This window comes from Sciurus vulgaris, assembly GCF_902686455.1.
Source record: "Sciurus vulgaris genome assembly, chromosome: 2".
In the NCBI taxonomy this organism is placed as follows: Eukaryota; Metazoa; Chordata; class Mammalia; order Rodentia; family Sciuridae; genus Sciurus; species Sciurus vulgaris.
Genome location: NC_136462.1, coordinates 98,580,912 through 98,600,312, shown reverse-complemented (window position 1 = coordinate 98,600,312; position 19,401 = coordinate 98,580,912). Strand labels below are relative to the sequence as shown.

Genomic DNA, 19,401 nt, shown 5'->3' with positions numbered 1-19,401 from the left:
GCAGAAGTTCTCATGCATATAAACCACTGTTCTCTGTACTGTGCTGGTCCCTGGGGAAGAAAGGTTGCCTAGGACATTTGGTGTGGCCAGGCAGGATGGGTGTCTATGGCATAATGACAACAGTGACTGCTCAAACCAAACTTCCTGAAATTTTGCAGCAGAGTCAGCCATGTAGTAGACTGAATACTTGAGCACAGAAAAGGTAGATGAATTGTCCAGAGACCCCAGGCAATGAAACAGTTGAGAGGGAACAGGGTCTGCTACCTACATGAGCAGGCTTAAAAATAAGAAATACCTTTCTGGTAGAATTATTAGGTAGATGCAATGTTCACTAGATCCCAGAACTGGGACGCATCCCTGTGTTCTTGAAGGTCAGATTAGTCAGTCTTAACCCTGCACATCTTTTTAATAACATCAGAGTCCTACTTCAGAACAACTGGGTCCCAAGTCCAGGTTCTGGGCCCTGTACCTGTACTTATAAAGAGCTCTCAAGAAGACTGTGAAGTACAGTGCAATTGAGGGAAATATTACATTTCAGAGTATAATAAACCTACGGAACTGGCAACCTACAGGTGCTTTGCCACGCACAAATACAAACTAAGAAAGGAAGGCTTCAATAAGCTGCAGATGGCAAGGAAATAATGGATTGTTATTAACAGAAACTGAGATGTTTTAAATTGAGATAACTTTTCTGAGATCATTAGCACAGAGAATGAGCAAAAGTTCTCTTGGTGATACAGATGGGCACAGCTCTGATTGCAGCATGAAATCCTAATAATAACGTCATCATGACTTGACTTTAAAGAAGCCTCTAAATTCTGGGAATCAACTACATGTGCTCTCATATTTCAATGCACTTAACTCTTTGTAGGTAGTTTGCTCTTCCAACAGCACCGATTTTTCTTGGATAATTCATAAATCCAATATTGCCTTCAGTGGAAGCATAGAACTCATAAACATGAATGTCCCCAAATCTCCTGACAAATTCTCTCCATACGTCTCCTCGCAGGCCATTTCCCAGTGCCACTCTCACTTTATGATCACGGTCATTTGGTTTCTGTGGTAGAGGGAAAAGAAGGAGACAAACTGAACCATCTCTGGAATCTGTACTTAATATATTAATAATTGCCTTTGTTTTTTATATATTTAATTTTTATACTAATAGTAGTCTTTATTACTTATTTATATTGGTCACAAGTTCTGTCTTTTTTGCCACCCACAGACAATATTCCTTCTTTCTCCAACACAAGCATAACGATCTGATAGATAGAGAACTCTGATTCCATAACCAAAAGACTGGGATTTTCCCTGTTTTGATTTTTACGGGGCAAGATGAGACAATAGGACAGAGCCAGATGATGTCAATATTTAATTCAATGTAATGTTAGAATAATGCGTTAGTAGTTTTCTTCATGGGCTGATGAAGATCAGTGAATTTACAGAAGTGAGGGGCTCCATGGGAAAGATCTGTCAGAGACAGATGCATTCTAATACCACAGGACCCTGGGTAATGTTTCTTCTGCTTGGAGGTGAAGAGGAAACCTGGAACATAGTTGAGAGAGAGAGAGAGAGAATGATTTTCTACAAACCCATTAAAGAGTCTAGAGGGACAGAAGAGAATAATCTAGTTCACACTTAAATGTAACAGGTACACTCAAAGGTCACAAGACCAGTTAGAGCTGAACCAAGACAATGAGACCGTCCCAATGGGATGGAAAGGGAAAGAGGAGGAAGCTGGCTCCCAGTTGTTTAGGTGGCTTGGGAGGAAGATGCTTTGCTATAAATAAAAACCACAAAGGAAAAGCTGTTTTGAGCCCAAGAACTGAAAGAGGAGCTTGGAAGAGCAAGAGAGGTGGGGTGAGGACTGGCTGCCTTCCATTTCGCCATACTCATTTGTGAGGACCCTACAGAAGGGTCCAAATCAAGGGTAGTTTTGATGTAATTTATATTAACGAGGTAATTTATGTTCTCTAGGAGATCACAGCCTAAGAGACAGGTAAATAAATAATTATACATTTAATTAGCAAATTCTGTTACTCTGTTATTTGAACAGAAAACAGAATGGAACAGGCCAAAAGTGCTAGGTAACTAGGACTCTCCTCTCACATCAAATGGTAATTTATTGGACAGAACAGCAAACACTTAAATGAGAGTGTTTTCTGTATTTTCTTCATTATTGCCTACACTGTGAAGTCGCTGTGAAGGGATACTGGAATAAGAGTTACTCTTTGTAAAGAACTGTTTGAATAAAAGAGGCTGGCAGATCTAAGGGGAGGGATTTTGATATGGCAGTTAAAAGCCAAACCAAAATAAACTTTGAATTGGCTCCATGCAGAAGGAGCTAAGAGGACTGGGGGAAAAAGTAAACAAGCATTTGATTTTTAAGTAGCTGGTTGGTCAAAACTCAGGTGGCAAAGCATTTTCAGGAGTCCTAACTGAAGAGATGGACACATACTGGTTACTGAAAAAAAGGAGTATTTTTTCTGAGGAGGACATGTGCAAAGAGCAACCAGGGTTCTCATGCCAGTGGCTCTTAACTACAGAGTTCAGGAGAGTAATCTGAGAAGCATTTGAAACTGCAGAAGTCCTCAGTGCTCTGATTGCAAAAGAATCTATTCTCTTCATCAGCTCCCCAGGACCCTAGGTCACGACACCTGTTCCCTTTATAATTACCTAGTACCTATAAGGAGAGACTTCACATGTCTATTTGCGAGGGCCAGTTCTGGCTTATGCCTATTGTTCTGGTGTGCTTGTTATTTTTCACTCTTGTGTTTCCATTTGGATAATGAACTGTAGGGTCACCTTGCACATAAGATGCTACTGTCCTCAGTAAGGGATGGTCAGCTTTACAGAGATCCCCTACCCTTTCCACTCTCCCTTACTTCATTCAAAAAAAAAAAAAAAATCCCAAATGGCTGAAGAATGCTTATTTTCACTTAAAAATAGCCACCTGATCTGGGTGCTTACCTGCTCCAGGCCTGTGTGAGAAGCTCCGAAGTAGCCTTCCCACAGGTGCAAACCTTATTTATTCCACACGCAGCCCACAATAAGCTCTCCCCGCACACTTAGTTCATTTCCTTGTCTAATGAAAGGTGATCATCTGTCTCCCTCACTAGATGGCACTTTGAGGTCAACTCTACCTCTGTCTCCTCCACAGGGCCTTGGACCTGTGCTTTGCATACAGCATAATCCCTGCAGTAAAATAAATAACCTCCACCAGGAAACCCTCAATTTTCCTGTTCAATAGCTGCTGGCTGGGACGTTGGCACAAGGGCAGGGCTAAGGGTGCAGGAGTGTGCAGGTGCCCTGGGGGAGGTGGGAAGCTGGCCAGCCTCACAGGTGCAGCTGTCACCTGTGGGTGGCAGGTAGCTGTTTTTATAATCACAATACCACAGGCTTGGTTTGCATCATACAACCAAGGGATCTTATTACACTAGTAGAAAGGAGTAGGGCTCTAGCCTAAAAGCATTGGTGGATACAAATGGGAAATGCTGGAACCTTCTAAGATGTCTGGTCCTCACCTGTGCTTCCACTCACCAGTGGCTGAGTAGAGTATGGCTTGAGTTCTCTTTTCTCACGGGAAATAGTAGTTCTCTATCACCAAAGCCACTCCTCTAAGGAGCTGACTTTTAGATTAAGGGTCACCTGTTCATTTTTTTTTAGTGAGAATCAGATTTTCTATTCCACATTACAGCTAAGATGCAGCATGCAAACACACTTAGGGACTTCAGTCTACACTGGAATTTAATGACTTATGAAGGGTAAGAGGACAGGTTGTCCAGGAAGGAACATAGGTAATTAAAGTAAGCCAAAATTTTTTTCTTGAGAGCTTTGCTCTGTGTATTATCTTACTTTTCTAAAAAAAATTCTACCAGCATGTGACAAGTCATAAAGTATTTGCCTCATATTACCATTGAGGAGATGGAGCTTTGGGAAATTTACAGTAATGATTCCAAGATCACAAAGATAGCAAAATAGTTATGCCAGGACTCAGATCCAAACCTATGTGACTTCAGAGTGCTCTTTCTTTAATTAAAAATGAGAAAGGGGCCGGGTGTGGTGGTAGATGCCTGTAATCCCAGTGGCTTTCAGGGCTGAGACAGGAGGATCTTGAGTTCAAAGCCAGCCTCTCCATGCTCCTGCCTCAGCCTCCCGAGCCACTGGGATTAAGAGGACATATTCTTCTTCTTTTTTTTTTTAATGAATAATGTGTAGGTGAACACAATACCTTTATTTTTATGTGGTGCTGAGGATGGAACCCCAGGCCTCACACAAGCACTACCACAGAGCCACATCCCTAGCCCAAGGCCATATTCTTAATACCTACTGTGCTATACTTCTACCCAAGTGTATTCTTGTATTCTACCTAATACCAAGTGTATTCTACCCAAGTGTATTCTGAACTGTATTCTTCCTACTGCAGTCTAAAGGACTGTCTGAAACACCATTTCCCATATCCCCCTTCCACCTTCAGTCACGATTTCTCATGTATACCCTTAAGTCTCAGCATAGGAAAGACATTTCCTCCTGGGCCAGTCACTCAGCCATTCTCCTGCCATGATGCTTGCAGCTCCCCATACACCAGGACCTTTATTCCACAGCTTCATGTGCTGTTCCAAATAACCCGAAGCTCCTCTTTCATTGCCTGGCTGGAGAACTTCTTTGCACCCCTCAGAACACAACTTCTCTGCAGATCTTCCCCATTCTATTCTGCTTCCCCCTTTCTTCTGGTTTACCGCTCTCAACTTTCTTCTGGCCAGCCCTCCATCAAATTGATCAATCTCCAGTCTGTGCTACTATATACCCCTTCCTCCATTCAACCAGAATGAAGGTGATTCAGAGACAGCATCTCCCACTAGAAGGGACCAGAGTTATCTCATTTTGGAGGGAAGGCAGACAACACTAGGAAGGTAAGTTGAGTCTACTCAGCTCTGCCAGAGCTCTGGTTTATCTAATTTCTCCTTCCAAATAGTATGACTTTTACTTGTGGTTCCTGGAACTCTTTTCTGGACCCCTTTCCCTCTTTCTCCTTCTCCCCACTGATCTCACTACCAGTAGTTGGCACACAACCTTATTTATGCCCCTTGCTGTAGTTCATTCCTAACTGGAGGAGAAAAACACTCAGCTTTTGCAATATCTTGCTGTAATAAGTAATTTTTCTTAAATGACATTGTTTTTAGGCAATTACACCAACAAAATGGGAGCTGACAAGTATGGCAAGAAAAGAACCAGAATGATCTTTCATTATAAATGAGTGCTTTGGAAGAAAAGAACCAAATATAACAAATGAGAAATGGATAAAAAATACTCAACCATAAAAATCACTTAAGTCAATAGATTTGCTATCCAACCCTCATTCAACCTCAAATGAGACAGATGAACGGACTAATTTGAGTGTCTTCTCTTATTTCTTCCTCTGTGTACATGGGGCAGAATTTTATTGATTCATTCAGTGAGTGTGTTATTTTGAGCTACATACAATCAGGCATGGAAAATGATGATAATGGTAATAATGGCTACCATTTGTTGAACATTTACTAGGAGCCAGGTACTTTGATATGTGGTTTAAGTACATTACCTAATTTTGTCTTCATTGACATCACATGTGACTGGTACCATTATTTCCCCTACTAACTGATGGGAAGCTGGTGCTTAGAGAGGCTGACTATCCTGCTCAGATGGCAGAGTCGGGATACGGGACTACTGTGCCATAGTCCTTGCTCTTATTTGCCACTTTAAGTGCTGGCGACAAATCTGAACCACTGACCTGAGGGGCTCTTCTTGGGAGCACTCCTTCGTGGTCCTCTGCTCTGTCAGGGGAGCTATGAATGGGTTAAGAAGAGGAAGGAGAGGCATAGCAGCTTCCGCTTCCCAGGACTGGCCCCAAATTCTCCTGAGAATCTACGCCATGTTTGTGGAGAGAGTCACTCAGTTTAGCTGCTCAACCAGGCAGGAACTGCCACCCTGACACTCAGGCCTTGGTGTTGTGGATAGTGTTAGCCCACCAGGAGTAACCTGTTGCTTTAAGTGGCTCTAAGGAGAAAAAGTTCTTGATCACATTGATTTAGAGCCTTCCACTATTAGTTATAGCTTTTACCCATTTTTGTTCAAGAATTCATTTTGATACAATATTTCTTTAAGTTCCCCTTTAATCCACAGAATCTGGAGTTCCTATGATGACTTATGATTTAAAAATATATTTAAAAGGAAGTTTTTTGAGATAAAAGTCCTTACAGTTTGGGCTGGGGATATAGCTCACTTGGCAGAGTGCATGCCTCTCATGCACAAGGCCCTGGGTTCAATTCCCCAACCCCACCAAAAAAAAAAAAAAAAAAAAAAAATCCTTACAATTCTTACAAGTATTTTTTCACAGGGGTGGGGAAGCAACAGCAGGAAATCCAGATCTAGTTTTAGATTAGGGATCATTCACAGATTATATACCTTAAATCATAATATATTTTGAAGGCATAAAATCCTGATCAAACTGTCTTTTTTTTTTTTTTTTTTTTTTTTTTCCATTTCAGACAACATTAAGAAAAAAGAGCTAGGCATTGTGGCACATGACTGTAATTCTAGCTAATCTGGAGGCTGAAGTAGGAGGATTGCAAGTTCAAGGCCAGGGACAGCAATTTAGAGGCTGTCTCAAAATTAACAAAAGGGCTGGGGATGTAGCTCTATGGAAAAGTGTCCCTGGGTTTAATCTCCAATACCAAAGTGGGGGGAAAATAGGAGAAAAGATGGAAGTGTGTGTGAAGAGAGTTATACCCAAACATGTTTATTTCCCTCCAGTTCAAAGGAAGCTCCTGTTAAAACCAATAGAAACAACACTTACTCTCCCAGGAGATTTCTAATTGACAAGGTAGTGCATTTATGGCAGAGAAGAAAAGCCAAACAGAAAGGCTCTGTAATGGATTTCTGGGTTTTGATAGACAAGTGTGCAATCAATCTTAAGAACCAAATACAATGCTAATGTGAAAAAATCCAATAATGACACAAATAGAAATAGCTATGGAAAAGATCCTACCCCAGCTCACAGCTAATCACGACCTTTGTGAATCTGTCGAATCTGCCAAAATATCAGGTTACAGTGTGCTAAGCCTGAACAATTTTGGGGAAATATATTATCTCCCTCAATTCAATTATATATTTTTCCAGGGCAAGAATTTAGAGGTTCATTCAGCAAAATTTGTTGATGCTTGTGATGTGCTAGTGACAGATTTTGGTGTTCAGGTTCTGGTAGCAGACTAAGGCCCTGCTTGTGTGTGGAACTTTTGTTAATGGGGGAGATAGACAATAATCATATAAACCTGTACTGTGACAGAAGTGATGAGTGCCGTGAGAAGCTGTAACAAGATGAACAGTCATAGGTGGGTGATGCATTTTTCATTTAATGGGAGAAACAGACAATCACATAAATTTGTAGTGCATTGTGACTGATAAGTACCACAAAAAGCAGTAACAAGATGGAGAGGTGGGGTGGGTGACCTGTTTGATTATTAGTAGGAGGGGCCTCCCTGATGGGCTAACATCTAGGCAGAGGCTAAAGGAGGCGAGAGGAGAGAGCTGGGGGAAGAGCTTCTTATACTTCTTTTTCTGTCACATAGCAGCTGGAATATACTTTGAACATAATATGTATGCTAACCAGTAGTAATTTATCAACTTAGTGATCCTCTGAGTTTGTTTTATGCCGATTTAATAGATTAGAGGCATTAGAATTTGGTGGTTTTACCATATTGTCTAGTTCAGTGGTTCTCAACTAGGGTCAAATTGGCCTGCCTGGGGACATTTGGTAGTATCTAAAGACATTTTGATTATCACGATTTGGGGTGGAGGGGAGGTTAGTATTGGTATTTTGTGGGTAAAGGTCAAAGATGCTGTTAAAAACCTTACAGTTTACAGAATAAATCCATATAGCAAGGAATTAACAGACTCAAAATGTCAGTCAGGCCTCTGTTGAGAAACCCTGATTTGGTCCTGAGGTGGCCACCAGATCTCTGATGAGAGCCAAGGGACCGAGCAGGAGGGGCTCTTGTGAACAACGCCATTAAGACAGTTGGACATTGCAAACAAGGCCCTTGAGCCATTATTCCAAGCTTGGTGATAGGCCTGGTGGGTTTATTTCAAAGCCACATGGGGATTTACTCATTAAACAGCATTAAGTAAAAGTTATATATGCCTTGGATATAAGGAGTGAAGGAGGCAAGATATGGCCCCTGCTATCTAAAAGTTACAGTCTAGGAAGGATGGGAGGCACAAAGATACACACCTGCAATGAGGACCACCGATGCAGAAATAAAATGATGTAGGGGAAGGGTAATGACTTGGGCCAGAGTGACTTGAATAGATTTAACAGAAGAGGAATCATTTGAGCTGGGTTTTGACAGTGGCTTTTCATAAGCAGAGAGGGAAGAAGCTGATATGCTGAGTGGAGGGCAACAAGGAAGGGAATACAATCACCATAAAATTAATAGTACCTGCCATCAGGTAGGTGTGGTGTCAAACACTTTATCACAAGAAACAACTGTAGTCTAAGTTGAAAACTGATACAGGTGGATCAGCTGAAGCCCAACATAACCTCAAATGATTTAAACTCTCATCTATTTAAAAAAGATATTAAAACGTGGGAAGTGTTACCGGGGGTGAGTTGCATAAATACCGAAGCAGTTCACCGATATACTGAATGATAGTGGCGTTGTATTTTCTGCAGTCATCCCAAAACTGGCTGGCTGAAAATTTGGTACGCAAAGCCAAAGTAGCACCTACAGAGAAGGCACAGAAAGTGTCAACAAGGAATGCTACAGAAAATCTTTCCAATTATATTTAATTTTGTCATTTTTGAAAGGTAGAAATTTTTAAATGATTATATTCACAAACAAGTGTCAAGTACCTGGTATATTCAATGCAAAAAATAAACCAGACATGGCTTTGTCCTATGTGAGCTTTCAATCTACTGGGGAGCAGACATACAAAAGTCTTTCTAATAAAACTCAATATGCAGGGCTGGGAATGTAACTCAGTGGTAAAGTGGTTTGCCTGGCATTCATGAGGCCCCGGGTTCAATACCTAGTACCACACACACACACACACACACACAAATAAATAAAAATAAATAAAATTTAAAAAGTAGAGAGAGGGGAGGGGTGGGGGAGAAAGAAACAGATTTAGTCTCTTCAGGGGCAAGGGTTGAGAAAGGCATGTTTTGGAGAAGGAGGATTTGAGTCATGAATATTGAAAGGAGAGAATTCTAGGCAGGGAAGGGTTGAGGAGCTGGGCTGAATTTTGGAAGTAACGGAGAGGCAAGGTTTTGAGCAAGTGGGAGAGTGTTCTTTAATGGGTGCAGCAGAGAAACCAATGATCCCCAAAGATGTCCATATCCTAATCTCCATAACCTGTGAATATGCTACCTTGTATGTCAAAAAAGATTGTGTAGCTGTGATTAAGTTAAGGGTCCTGAGATGGGAAGATTATTCTGGTTATCTGGTTATGCCTGGTGTAATCCCAAGGGTCCTTAAAAAGGAAGCAAAATAAAGGTGGAAGAAGGAGACAGGCTGATGGACAAAAGGTTGGAGTGGTATGCTCTACACATGGACCAAGAACCAAGGAATCTCTGAGGCAGACTCTGGAAACTGGAAAAGGCAAGGACTGGATTCTCCCGTAGAACCTCCTGAGGCATGCAGCCTGGCTGACCACACCTTGATAGAACTTCTGACCTCTAGAACAGTAAGAGAACATGTGAACAAATCTGTTGTTTGAAGCCACTAAGTTGGTGGTGATTTGTCACAACAGTAATAGGAAACTAATAAGATGGGGGTAAAAATAATACATTTTTCAGTTTCAATTTAATTATAGACATGAAATATAGTAAAAGCAAAATTTAAACATCTCAGAATTTTTTTCATATTATTGGTTTATTTTTTACTCCTAAACATAACCAAATACCAATGTTTCAGAAAAGGACAAGTTATCAAAAATATGAATTTTTTTTTCTTCTTTAACATGTATTTATGGTGCCCAACTAATCAATTTGTCTGTTTGGGAGCCCAAGAGTCCTTCTAATGTTTTTGAAGCAATATGCCCAGACCATCATTCTTTGCTGTGAAGGCTGGTACTGATGCTGCACTAAATGTTTTATAGCTGATCAGTTGGTAGATAAGGAAAAGAGGCAGAGGCTTGGACAGTCTTAGTTAAAGCTGTGTAACAAATTACTATAGATGAGGTAGATTAAGCAGTTGATTTTTCATTTCTGGAGGCTGGGAAGTTCAAGAACAACATGCCAGCAAATCCCGTGTTGAGTAAGGGCATTCTTTTGGATTTGGGGATGGCTGTCATCTCTGTAAGGAGGGAGAGCAGAGACAGGAAGGAAGCTCTCTCCCATCTCTTCTTCCCAGGGCACTAATCCCACAAACGAGAGCTCCACATTCATGACCTAATTAGTGCCCAAGGTCCCACCTTCTAATATCATCACACTGGAATCTAGGATTTCAAAACATAATTTTGAAATTTTTGGGGGGAGTGTGTCTGCTTATATATGCGTGCATATATATGTGTTATAGACACATCATATGTACATATGTGTGTGTGTTTATGTTATCATGTTTTATTTAAAATAAAACATGTATCTGTGTATTTTTTAAATGTTTACTTAAAATGAAATGTCATGTGGAAGAAAAAATTAAGTTGTTTAGCTCAGAGAGCTAGAGATAGCTTGCTAGAAGAGGTGAATGTTAGTCTCAACCTTCGTGAATAAAAGTGGTATAAATCTTACTGGAGGGAGAAAGGAGGGAAGCTCCCATTGGAATAGTAAAGTTGGAGAAGGAAAGATATGGCAAACCAGTTATTCTGATTAGAGCTGAGGAACCGTGGGAAAGGGAAGAATAAAGAGAATGGGGATGACTGGAGAAGAAATTGATATCAGACGCCAATGGAGATCAACACGTAGGTTTCCGAAGTTGGAAACGACACAGGATAATTGTTTATAGAATCTAAGAACCTAGTGTCTTAACTTGGGTAAAGACATAAAACATCATAAAGGAATTTCTTCCTTGAGACACTGAACAAATATAATACCTCAATATAATACATTGAGGTATTATATTGAGGTATTATATTTGTAGATAAGCAGGCATGAGAAAATATGAATTATTTAGATACTTGCTTGTGATGTGTAAGTCCAATAGACTTGTTATCAATACAGAGATAAACACCATCCCTAGCAGAGAGGAAAGTAGCCAAATACGAATGTGTATAGGACTTTGATGCTTTGTTGAGAGAAAAAGCTTACCGGCCAGGATACATCCGTGCAAGCCAATCATAAGTGCAGAACTGTGGTACAAGGGTAGAGTGGTATAGATGACATCATCTGCCTTAAACCCAGACACGACACTAAGGCCAGTTCCATACCATAAACGATGATGATTGATTGTGGCAGCTTTTGGGAGACCTTTGCAAAGATACAAGAGAAAGCATAAGTGAGCAGAGACTGGCCATTGAGTCTGCAGGAGAGATCCAGCTCAGGAAGATTCATTGTCCTGTGCTTAGAGAACTGCACAGGGGAGGACCATGAGCAGTTAGACCTGGGGTGAACAGATTTTTAAATTTTTTTTTTTTTTTTTTTTTTTTGTGAAGGACCAGAGAGTAAATGTTTTAAGCTTTGTGGAGTCATATGGTCATTGCTATGAAGACTCAACTTTGCTATTGTGGCCCAAAGCAGTCAAATACACATATAGGAATAAGTGTGGATGTGTTCCAATAAAACTTCATTTATAAACTATGCGGAGGGTGGTATTTGGCCCTCAAGTTGTAGTCTGTTGACTCCTGAGTTGGACAGTTGTTACAGAAGTAATCTGAAGAAAAAGGAAAGTGAAATGAACAAAGGTCCACTGAATTTTTCCTCTGTGCTTATTACTTTGCAAGACATTATCAATATTTTGGTTAGCTTTCATAATAAGAGATAAGTAGAATGATATTCTCCAATCCACAGATGAGAAGGCAAAGATTCAGAGAGCTTAAATATTTTACAGAATAAATAGCCCATTCACCCAATTTCCTTTTTTCCCCAACTACTTATTAATTTCTTATGTACTATTCCAGGGTTTCTTTATGCAAATACAAGCAAACATTAACATCCTATGTACATTCATTAAAAAACATGAATGTTCTGCACATTTTTTCCTCTATCACTTAACAGAGATCTGTCCATGTTTGTACAGATTTCCCTCACTCAATTATTTTCTTCTTCTCAGCTGCCTCATGTCCTTTATATAAGAAGATTATAATTTATTTAAGCTATTTTGCTATTTCTCATGATGCTGTGGTGAATAACCTCGTCTACACAACAGTTCACACTATGAATGTCAGTGTCTGTAGGATAAATTCACTGAAGAGAGGTTACTGCATCAAAAGATGCAAGTCTTTGTAATTTGGATAGAGAATTGCCACACTGTCAATTATAAGGGCTGTCCCCATTCACTTTCCCATTTCCAAACCATGTGGCCAGTTTCCTCATAGCCTTGCCAATATATGCTCCTAAATGTTGGGGATTTTTTTTGCCAATCTGAAAAGTACACTAAAGTGCATTTGCATTTTCTTAACCATAATTTACACAGTTTTTTTCTGGTAGGACTTTGTATGAAAGTATATGCTTATACTATTTCTCATGGAAGATCAGGGCACTGTTAAGGGAGCTGGGTTAGAGTTTAAGTACTTGATAGTGCCTTAGCCAGGGATGGGTCATAGAGCAATTTGTTACAAGACAAAGCAGATTGTCATAACTGCAAACATAATTCAAAACTCATTTTCTTTGACAGTGAATGAGTGACATTGGGTTAATATTAATGTCCCATTCTATACTAACATTAAGAAATAGAAGTATCAATAAATCAATTGTACTCACAATGAAAAAGAATTATTTGAATTGCATTTTTAAAAGAAATACCCATAGTTATTACTATGAAATAGTTTCAACTTATTTAAAATTTTATATTAATGAATAAGTAAGAATATTTGGAAGTTTACCTAATTTTCTGCTAATAAATTCCTTTGAGGAAGGGAAAATATTTTGCCCTCCAATTGCTCAAATGAATTCTTTTAATTAATATTTACATGAGTAACTTAGCACATGTTTATTCACAGATAAAGAAAAAAGTAAGATCATTATCAATCCCATTGTTTTCCAATTAATAACAAATTCTTAATTATAGGATTCAGTCAGAGAGTGTTTTATTTTTTCTTCTTAAAATGGGTTTTCTTTTTCCTTCCCAGATAGGCCTTGTGAAGAAGTTCCACACTTGTCTATTTAGTCCTAGGACTTGGATTCCCATCACTAACCAAAAGCTCATTTTATTTCAATTATTCCATGAATTAAACTTTATAATTTATTTTACCATTCTAGGAAGAAATGAAGATAAGAATCCCACATGTTAAGGTAGTGTGTCTGCCTGCAAAAGAAGCAATGGGTCACTGAGGTCATCTACCTTTCTGTTGACATGGCATGTGTAAGTTTTGATACATTAAAAAACGATAAACATTACACTGTAGACATCAGCTTTACTATGTCATCTCCAGCTTCTCCTCCCCATTTATTTGAAGGAAATATTTAGCAAAAGGGGCTGTGTGAAGGGATGCTGACACTCAGGTTAAACAAGGTCCAGAAATTGTGAGATCAGATGGATGCTGGGGGCCTGTCAAAGCAAAGGAGCTTTTTTCCTGTTGGTTGGTATTGAGATAAAAAGCTCAAAGCAACCTTTAGTCTTGTTCATAATGTTTGATTACTTAAGGAGAATGAAAGCATGTATTATCTGCTTATTTAAATAAAAATTTCTCTCTTTAAAAGAGAGAAAAGATTTATATATTCCATTTCCCAGTATTAATATTAATAATGATGAGCTTGCTGGGCTGGCTTCCTGCCCTTCTTTTCAATATAGCCCTCAAGCTTCATATTTGTACACTGTGGCAACATTTTCTCTGGCCTAGAGTGGACAGGCACTGAGTATCTTGCTATGAGAATGAACCTGGAGGTATTGCCACCACAGCTGTCAATTTTATGAGTTGCCCAGAGTTAGTTTATAAGGTGAATCCTGACACGTCTACTTCTTATTATGGGATGTAATTAATCTATTGGTTTCTGAATCTGTAAAATGGAGTAAGAATAGTACCCAAGGGTGGTGGGAGAATTGTATGAACAAATGTCCTAAAACTCCTAGAACAGAGCCTGGTACACACAACCCTTGCTGTTGCCTGTTCCATGGAGTAGTGTTCCGAGAACACTGTTATTTGGTGCTTTTTTCTTAGTAGCTCATAAAATGATACACAGTGGAAGGCATCCTAGACTTGATGAAATACAGTATTTTACATCCTGCACTAGAGGCACCCTACATTCACAGTGCCAAGCAGCTCAAGTCAGTACCGAATGAGAAAACGGTGGTCAAAACATCTATGTAAGTACCACTCCATAATTGTCCTCTGGTGTTCTATTTTAATTGAATACATCTTATATGAACTCTGGATATAATATAAACAAAATACAACAAGTATTAAAAATCTCATCCATCATCCTAACCAGTTATTATAGTTCTTTATCTGTACTACACTAACTGGAGAGTGGGGGATACACATGCCTGGGAGGAACCCAAAAGGGATCATATGCAATGAAATCAGATCAGTTCCCATGAGCAAAGAGCTAAATCCCCTGAAGTATTAGTTATCTGATAAGCTTTTCCAAAGAAAGTATTTAAAAGCCTAAGCCAACGTTTAACTCCTTCAGGATAGGTTCGTTTCCTTGAGAATCCTCTCTCTATTTTTTACCTGTGGTTCCAGAAGTATAAATGTATAAGGCAGGTGTAGAAAAAGTCACTTCAGATCTCCACGACTCTGGGATAGGTTCATTTGACACTTCGTCCACTTTGTCCAGGAAAGAGTCAACGCCATCCGTGTTAGAAGTTCTGCTTACATAATAGACGGACACACCATCTTTTTTCAGGCTTGGCAGCACCTCTTCAACAGCTTCTTGTAGTTCTTAATTTAGTTTAAAAAAAAATTAGTCTGTCAAGTTTCTATTTAGTGTAATAAGCTTCATGATAATTTTATGTCCAGTATGACTTTTGCTAAAATGTGTAGACAGGACAAGAGATGCTTACAGTTTTGCATTTTTAAACATGGAAATTCTGCATTAGGAAAAGAACCCACAAAATTCCAAAGTTTAAGGGAAGGTTGAGTTTTGACAGTTTCATAAACACAGCAGATGGTTGGTTGAAATCTGTACTTTTTGTGGAAAGTACACACAAATGGACAGATGGGTAAAAACCAAGAAATATAAGTGCATAACTTAAAGGAATAATTGGTGTATGTATCTAGAAATAAACCAGAAATGAATTTAACTATTCCTAATATGTGTCCACAGGATCAGTGATGAAAAAAAATTAAGGAAGGAGAACAGAACAGAAAGAAGGGAGGCAAGCCAAACAGCAAAGATAATGGATAAGATAAAACTGCACGTAAGCTTATGTATCTTGAATTGTACTAACTGAAGCAAATATGCTAATTCTTAGTAGGAAGGTGACTCAATATCCCAGGGAATTACCTTGGGAATGCTATACCTGATTTATCTCATATGCCTTGTTTTTCAGATGTTTGCATATGCTATCTTCACCAAGACAAGAAATATCACTGGGATAGATGCACTTAAAATTTAAACAAATATTTTAGCCAGAGGACCCGTGCACTTGCTAAAAAATAAATTGAACAATACAAATAGGTTTGTAATGAAAATCATCAGGCTCTTATCCCAACCCTCCTCTGAGTTAAACTTGCTGCCTAGGGACAATCATTTTCAATGGTTCTGGTTGTTGCTTTTGGCAATTACTTCTCCATCACCAGAAATGTGCTTTGCCTGCTCCTTTTTGGCTTCTCTTTTGGTCCCTGCCCCCATTTATACTTGTCCGCTCCAACAGCTAATATTTTCACTTTACATTGTCTAGGTTAAGAAAATTTCTGTCTATTCTGAGGTCATAATTCTGTTTTCCCAGCATTGTCCATGGTTTGGCTGTAGAAGCTGAAAACCAGTAACCAGGATGGACATGATTGTAACTATGTGAATACTCACTGCAGAACCTAAAAACACTTTCCTCAAGTTTTCTTTCTGGAACAGTTTTCTCTTAGTTTCTAGTTGGCTATCATTCTTTAATGCACTATTTGTTTTTATTCTGTTTTCAACCTCCATCAGATTGCTTTCGTTTTTTTCTGTCCTAGAAACATTGTTTCATTGGCTGTTCTCCAGTCCTTTAGCACTTACAGACAAGTTGTCAAAAATATGGCTGTTGTAGAAACAGCCACTACCTCGATGAGGTCCTCACTCTTCCCTGCCTAGATGATTGCAATAGCCTCCTCACCAATCTCCTTGCTGCTAATCTCTCCCTGCTTCCAATTTACCTACTGGCTTTATGATGCTGGCCTTCTTGGTGCCTCCCTATTTACAATCTTTCAATGGCTGATCATCTCTTGTGATAGAATTCACTCTACTTGGGAGGTCCTGAGGGTCTTCACAGTTTCACCCCTGCTGGCCTTCCTGATGTCATCTCCTACTATCAGCCTCTTGTCCCCTTTATGAAGTCCGTCTGAAGTCCTTATAGGTCCTCATGTGCTCACATTCATGACCTTTATCCATGCTGTTCCATCTGCTTGGAATACCCTCTTACCCTCCCACCCCCATGACCCCAAAACTCATGCTAATCCTTCAAGACTCAGTCCAGGGACAACTCTCTTCTGTCACCTTCCCTTTCCTTGTCCAGCTCCAACAAGGTCCTGCACATGCTTCTATCAGGGTATTTATTCCTTGACAGTGTAAAGTGGCTCAGTTTTTTTTTTTTTTCTCTTCAATTAGTGAGATTTTTGCGATTAAGGAACCATAACATAATCCTTGCACTCTCAACACCAGATATGTACTCAGTAAATATTAAAAATGGAAAGAATCTGCACAATGTATCATGCTAGTGTGGAAGAGACAGGAGTAAGCTAAAGTGGCTTATTAAAGGATTCAGATCTTACGATGCTGTGAATTGGTAAACCTTTAACAAAATATAATACAAAGTGAAATGATTTCTGTGATACAGGTATGCCTTGCATACAAATAAGGGCCCTCTTAGGTATTTAGTTTATGAACATTTCCTGCTTACAGAGGTCATCCCATCTGAAGGGAGGGCCATCGTCCCTGCCCAACCCAGTTTCCCTCCATCTCCTCCAGGCTGTTGGTGTAGAACTTGTTATTTGGGTGTAGACTTGCGGTTCCAGTGACTTTCCTGCCATGTTAGGACACACTGGAGTGGACTTCCCTCACTTAAGTTAAAGATGTCACTATGAAAACTGAAAATTTAAAAGGAAATTCTGAATGTGAATGCTGTCTATCAATTATCTAGTTGATATTTAATGTCTTTCTTAAGTCTTTTATGGATAAGATTAGACCTACCAAATTGAGTTTGCATCTTTTACATATAATTTTTAAAAAAGTTCTTATTCTAAGGTCTGCTTACCTAAGAATGGCAAGCAACCAGGACATAGAAGCTCAAATAATTCTATTTGTCACAGGGCATTTTCCCTGGGACTCTGAAACTCTGAGATTTGAATGCAGGAGCACTCTTGGGGACAGGACCTGCGAGGCTGCAAGGGAAGCAGATGGGAGAGAGTGAGAGGTTGAACCTCAGCTGATTCTCTGATCCTACAGAGACTCTGGGGTCGAAAATGGCCTTTCAGGGTTGTCCTAATTTAGGGGAGATGGTTGGTACTCTTCCTTCTACCCTTCAACCAGTCAATGGACCCAGGCTGTGGGGTGGGGAGGGCGTGGTACCTGACCTTGGGCAAAGAGGCTTTATTGAACTTAGATCAAGTCCTGGGAAGGCTCTCAACTGAGAGTGTCCAGCAGCTGAGGAAGGAGTACCCAGCCTCGAGGAAAGTAGCTGGGTGGCAAACTGCATCATAGCATCTGCCGCACCTGACGTTGTTACTAATAACAAAGTTTTACATTATGCATTTGGGTTTTTTTTTTTACATTATGCATTTGTTTAGAACAGTTTGTATAATAGCTTTGCACACCTCACTTCACATTAATTTCATAGCAATCCTGTGATTTAGACACCAGTAACCCTATTTCTACAAATGAGGCAGAGGCTCGACTGTCTCTGTATCGAAGGTTCCACCACAACATAAAAACGATTATACTGGGATTCTAGGATTCCTGCCTCCCTGTACTCACCATAAAGGTTCAAATTTTGGTAAACTGACTTTGCTTTCTCTCTCTGCTTGTTAAAGCATGTGATCTGCCTTGAATAATGCAGATGAAACTTTGTTCATCTTCTTGATGAAGAGCATAGCCTCGAACTATATTAAAAGCTTGGTTATGAGAATAACCAAGACAATAAAATTCATTGGGAAGTTTGCCTGAAGGACATAGAACAGATCCATCAGCTTCTCATGCATCCAGGTTTAAATTATGAATGGAAATAGACCCTTAGAGAAAGAAGTACACACTTAGGTGGTGGAAAATGAATGATTACAATATTCCAACCAAGTCTGTCTTGCTCGAAAAGAAAGAAAGAAATCAAGGCACCATCCTAGTTTCCCTACCCTTTATTTATTTATGCAGAAGAAGGGGAAAAGAAAAATATCTAAATACACAGGCTCATTCCTGGAAAGCAGGGAGAGAGGGTGGGTGGGAGCAGAATCAATCTTTGTCACCAACAGGTTAAACTTGCAGTTTTCCAATGGAGAAAACATTCACTCTAGTGGCTTTGTTCTGCTACCAGCTTGCCTCACTGAATGGCAACTGACTGAGCTAAAATAGTCCAGAAAATGTTTACCAATAAGATCTGAAAAGGAGGCAGTGAAAGAAAATGTGTTCTGATAAAAATTTCAGGACAAATGTGAAATGGTTGGTAGGTAAGCAAGACATAAATGAGGGTTTAGCTCTTCACTTAAGAAAAATATCCAAAACACAAAGTAGTGCTAATTCAGCCCTGGGAGACAGTGTGAAAATGCTTCTCAAAATGTCATTTGTAACTGTGATTTTGCATCTCAGTCCATGTAGTTGGGAATGATAGTATTTAATAACCTGTTGTCTAGTCTGCACAGCAACACCCTGTGTATTAGAATTCTCTTTACACAGAGGCATGTTCATCCCCCTTTCTCCTCTCAACAAATCACCTGTGGTCAAAAAAGATATTTAAGGTTCAGTTCCATCAGAAGTAAGTAAAAATTTACCATTGAAACATATATTCACATTTATATAATTAAATAATTGACTTGATATTGTTTTTCATTTCCCTTTAAGTTCTTGCTTATGTGAATTCTTGTTTTCTAAGATACCCCTGGATTCAAAGGTGATACTTTATCATGAGGTCATACAAGGCCTTACAT

At 39.4% G+C, this 19,401-nt stretch overlaps 1 protein-coding gene across 2 annotated transcripts in view; it reads right to left on the bottom strand.

Annotated features, from left to right (window-relative positions):
• Window positions 1-19,401, bottom strand: part of SLC27A2 (solute carrier family 27 member 2) — a 38,292-nt gene that overhangs the window by 12,240 nt on the left and 6,651 nt on the right. The window contains exons 2-5 of one of the 2 annotated variants that reach the window (XM_079129939.1): window positions 14,803-15,012; window positions 11,282-11,440; window positions 8,635-8,759; window positions 863-1,057 (exon numbers count right to left, since the gene is read on the bottom strand). In XM_079129939.1, coding sequence (XP_078986065.1) covers window positions 863-1,057; window positions 8,635-8,759; window positions 11,282-11,440; window positions 14,803-15,012 — 689 coding nt within the window. The remainder of the gene's footprint in view (window positions 1-862; window positions 1,058-8,634; window positions 8,760-11,281; window positions 11,441-14,802; window positions 15,013-19,401) is intronic. The other variant, XM_079129940.1, reaches the window with a different exon arrangement.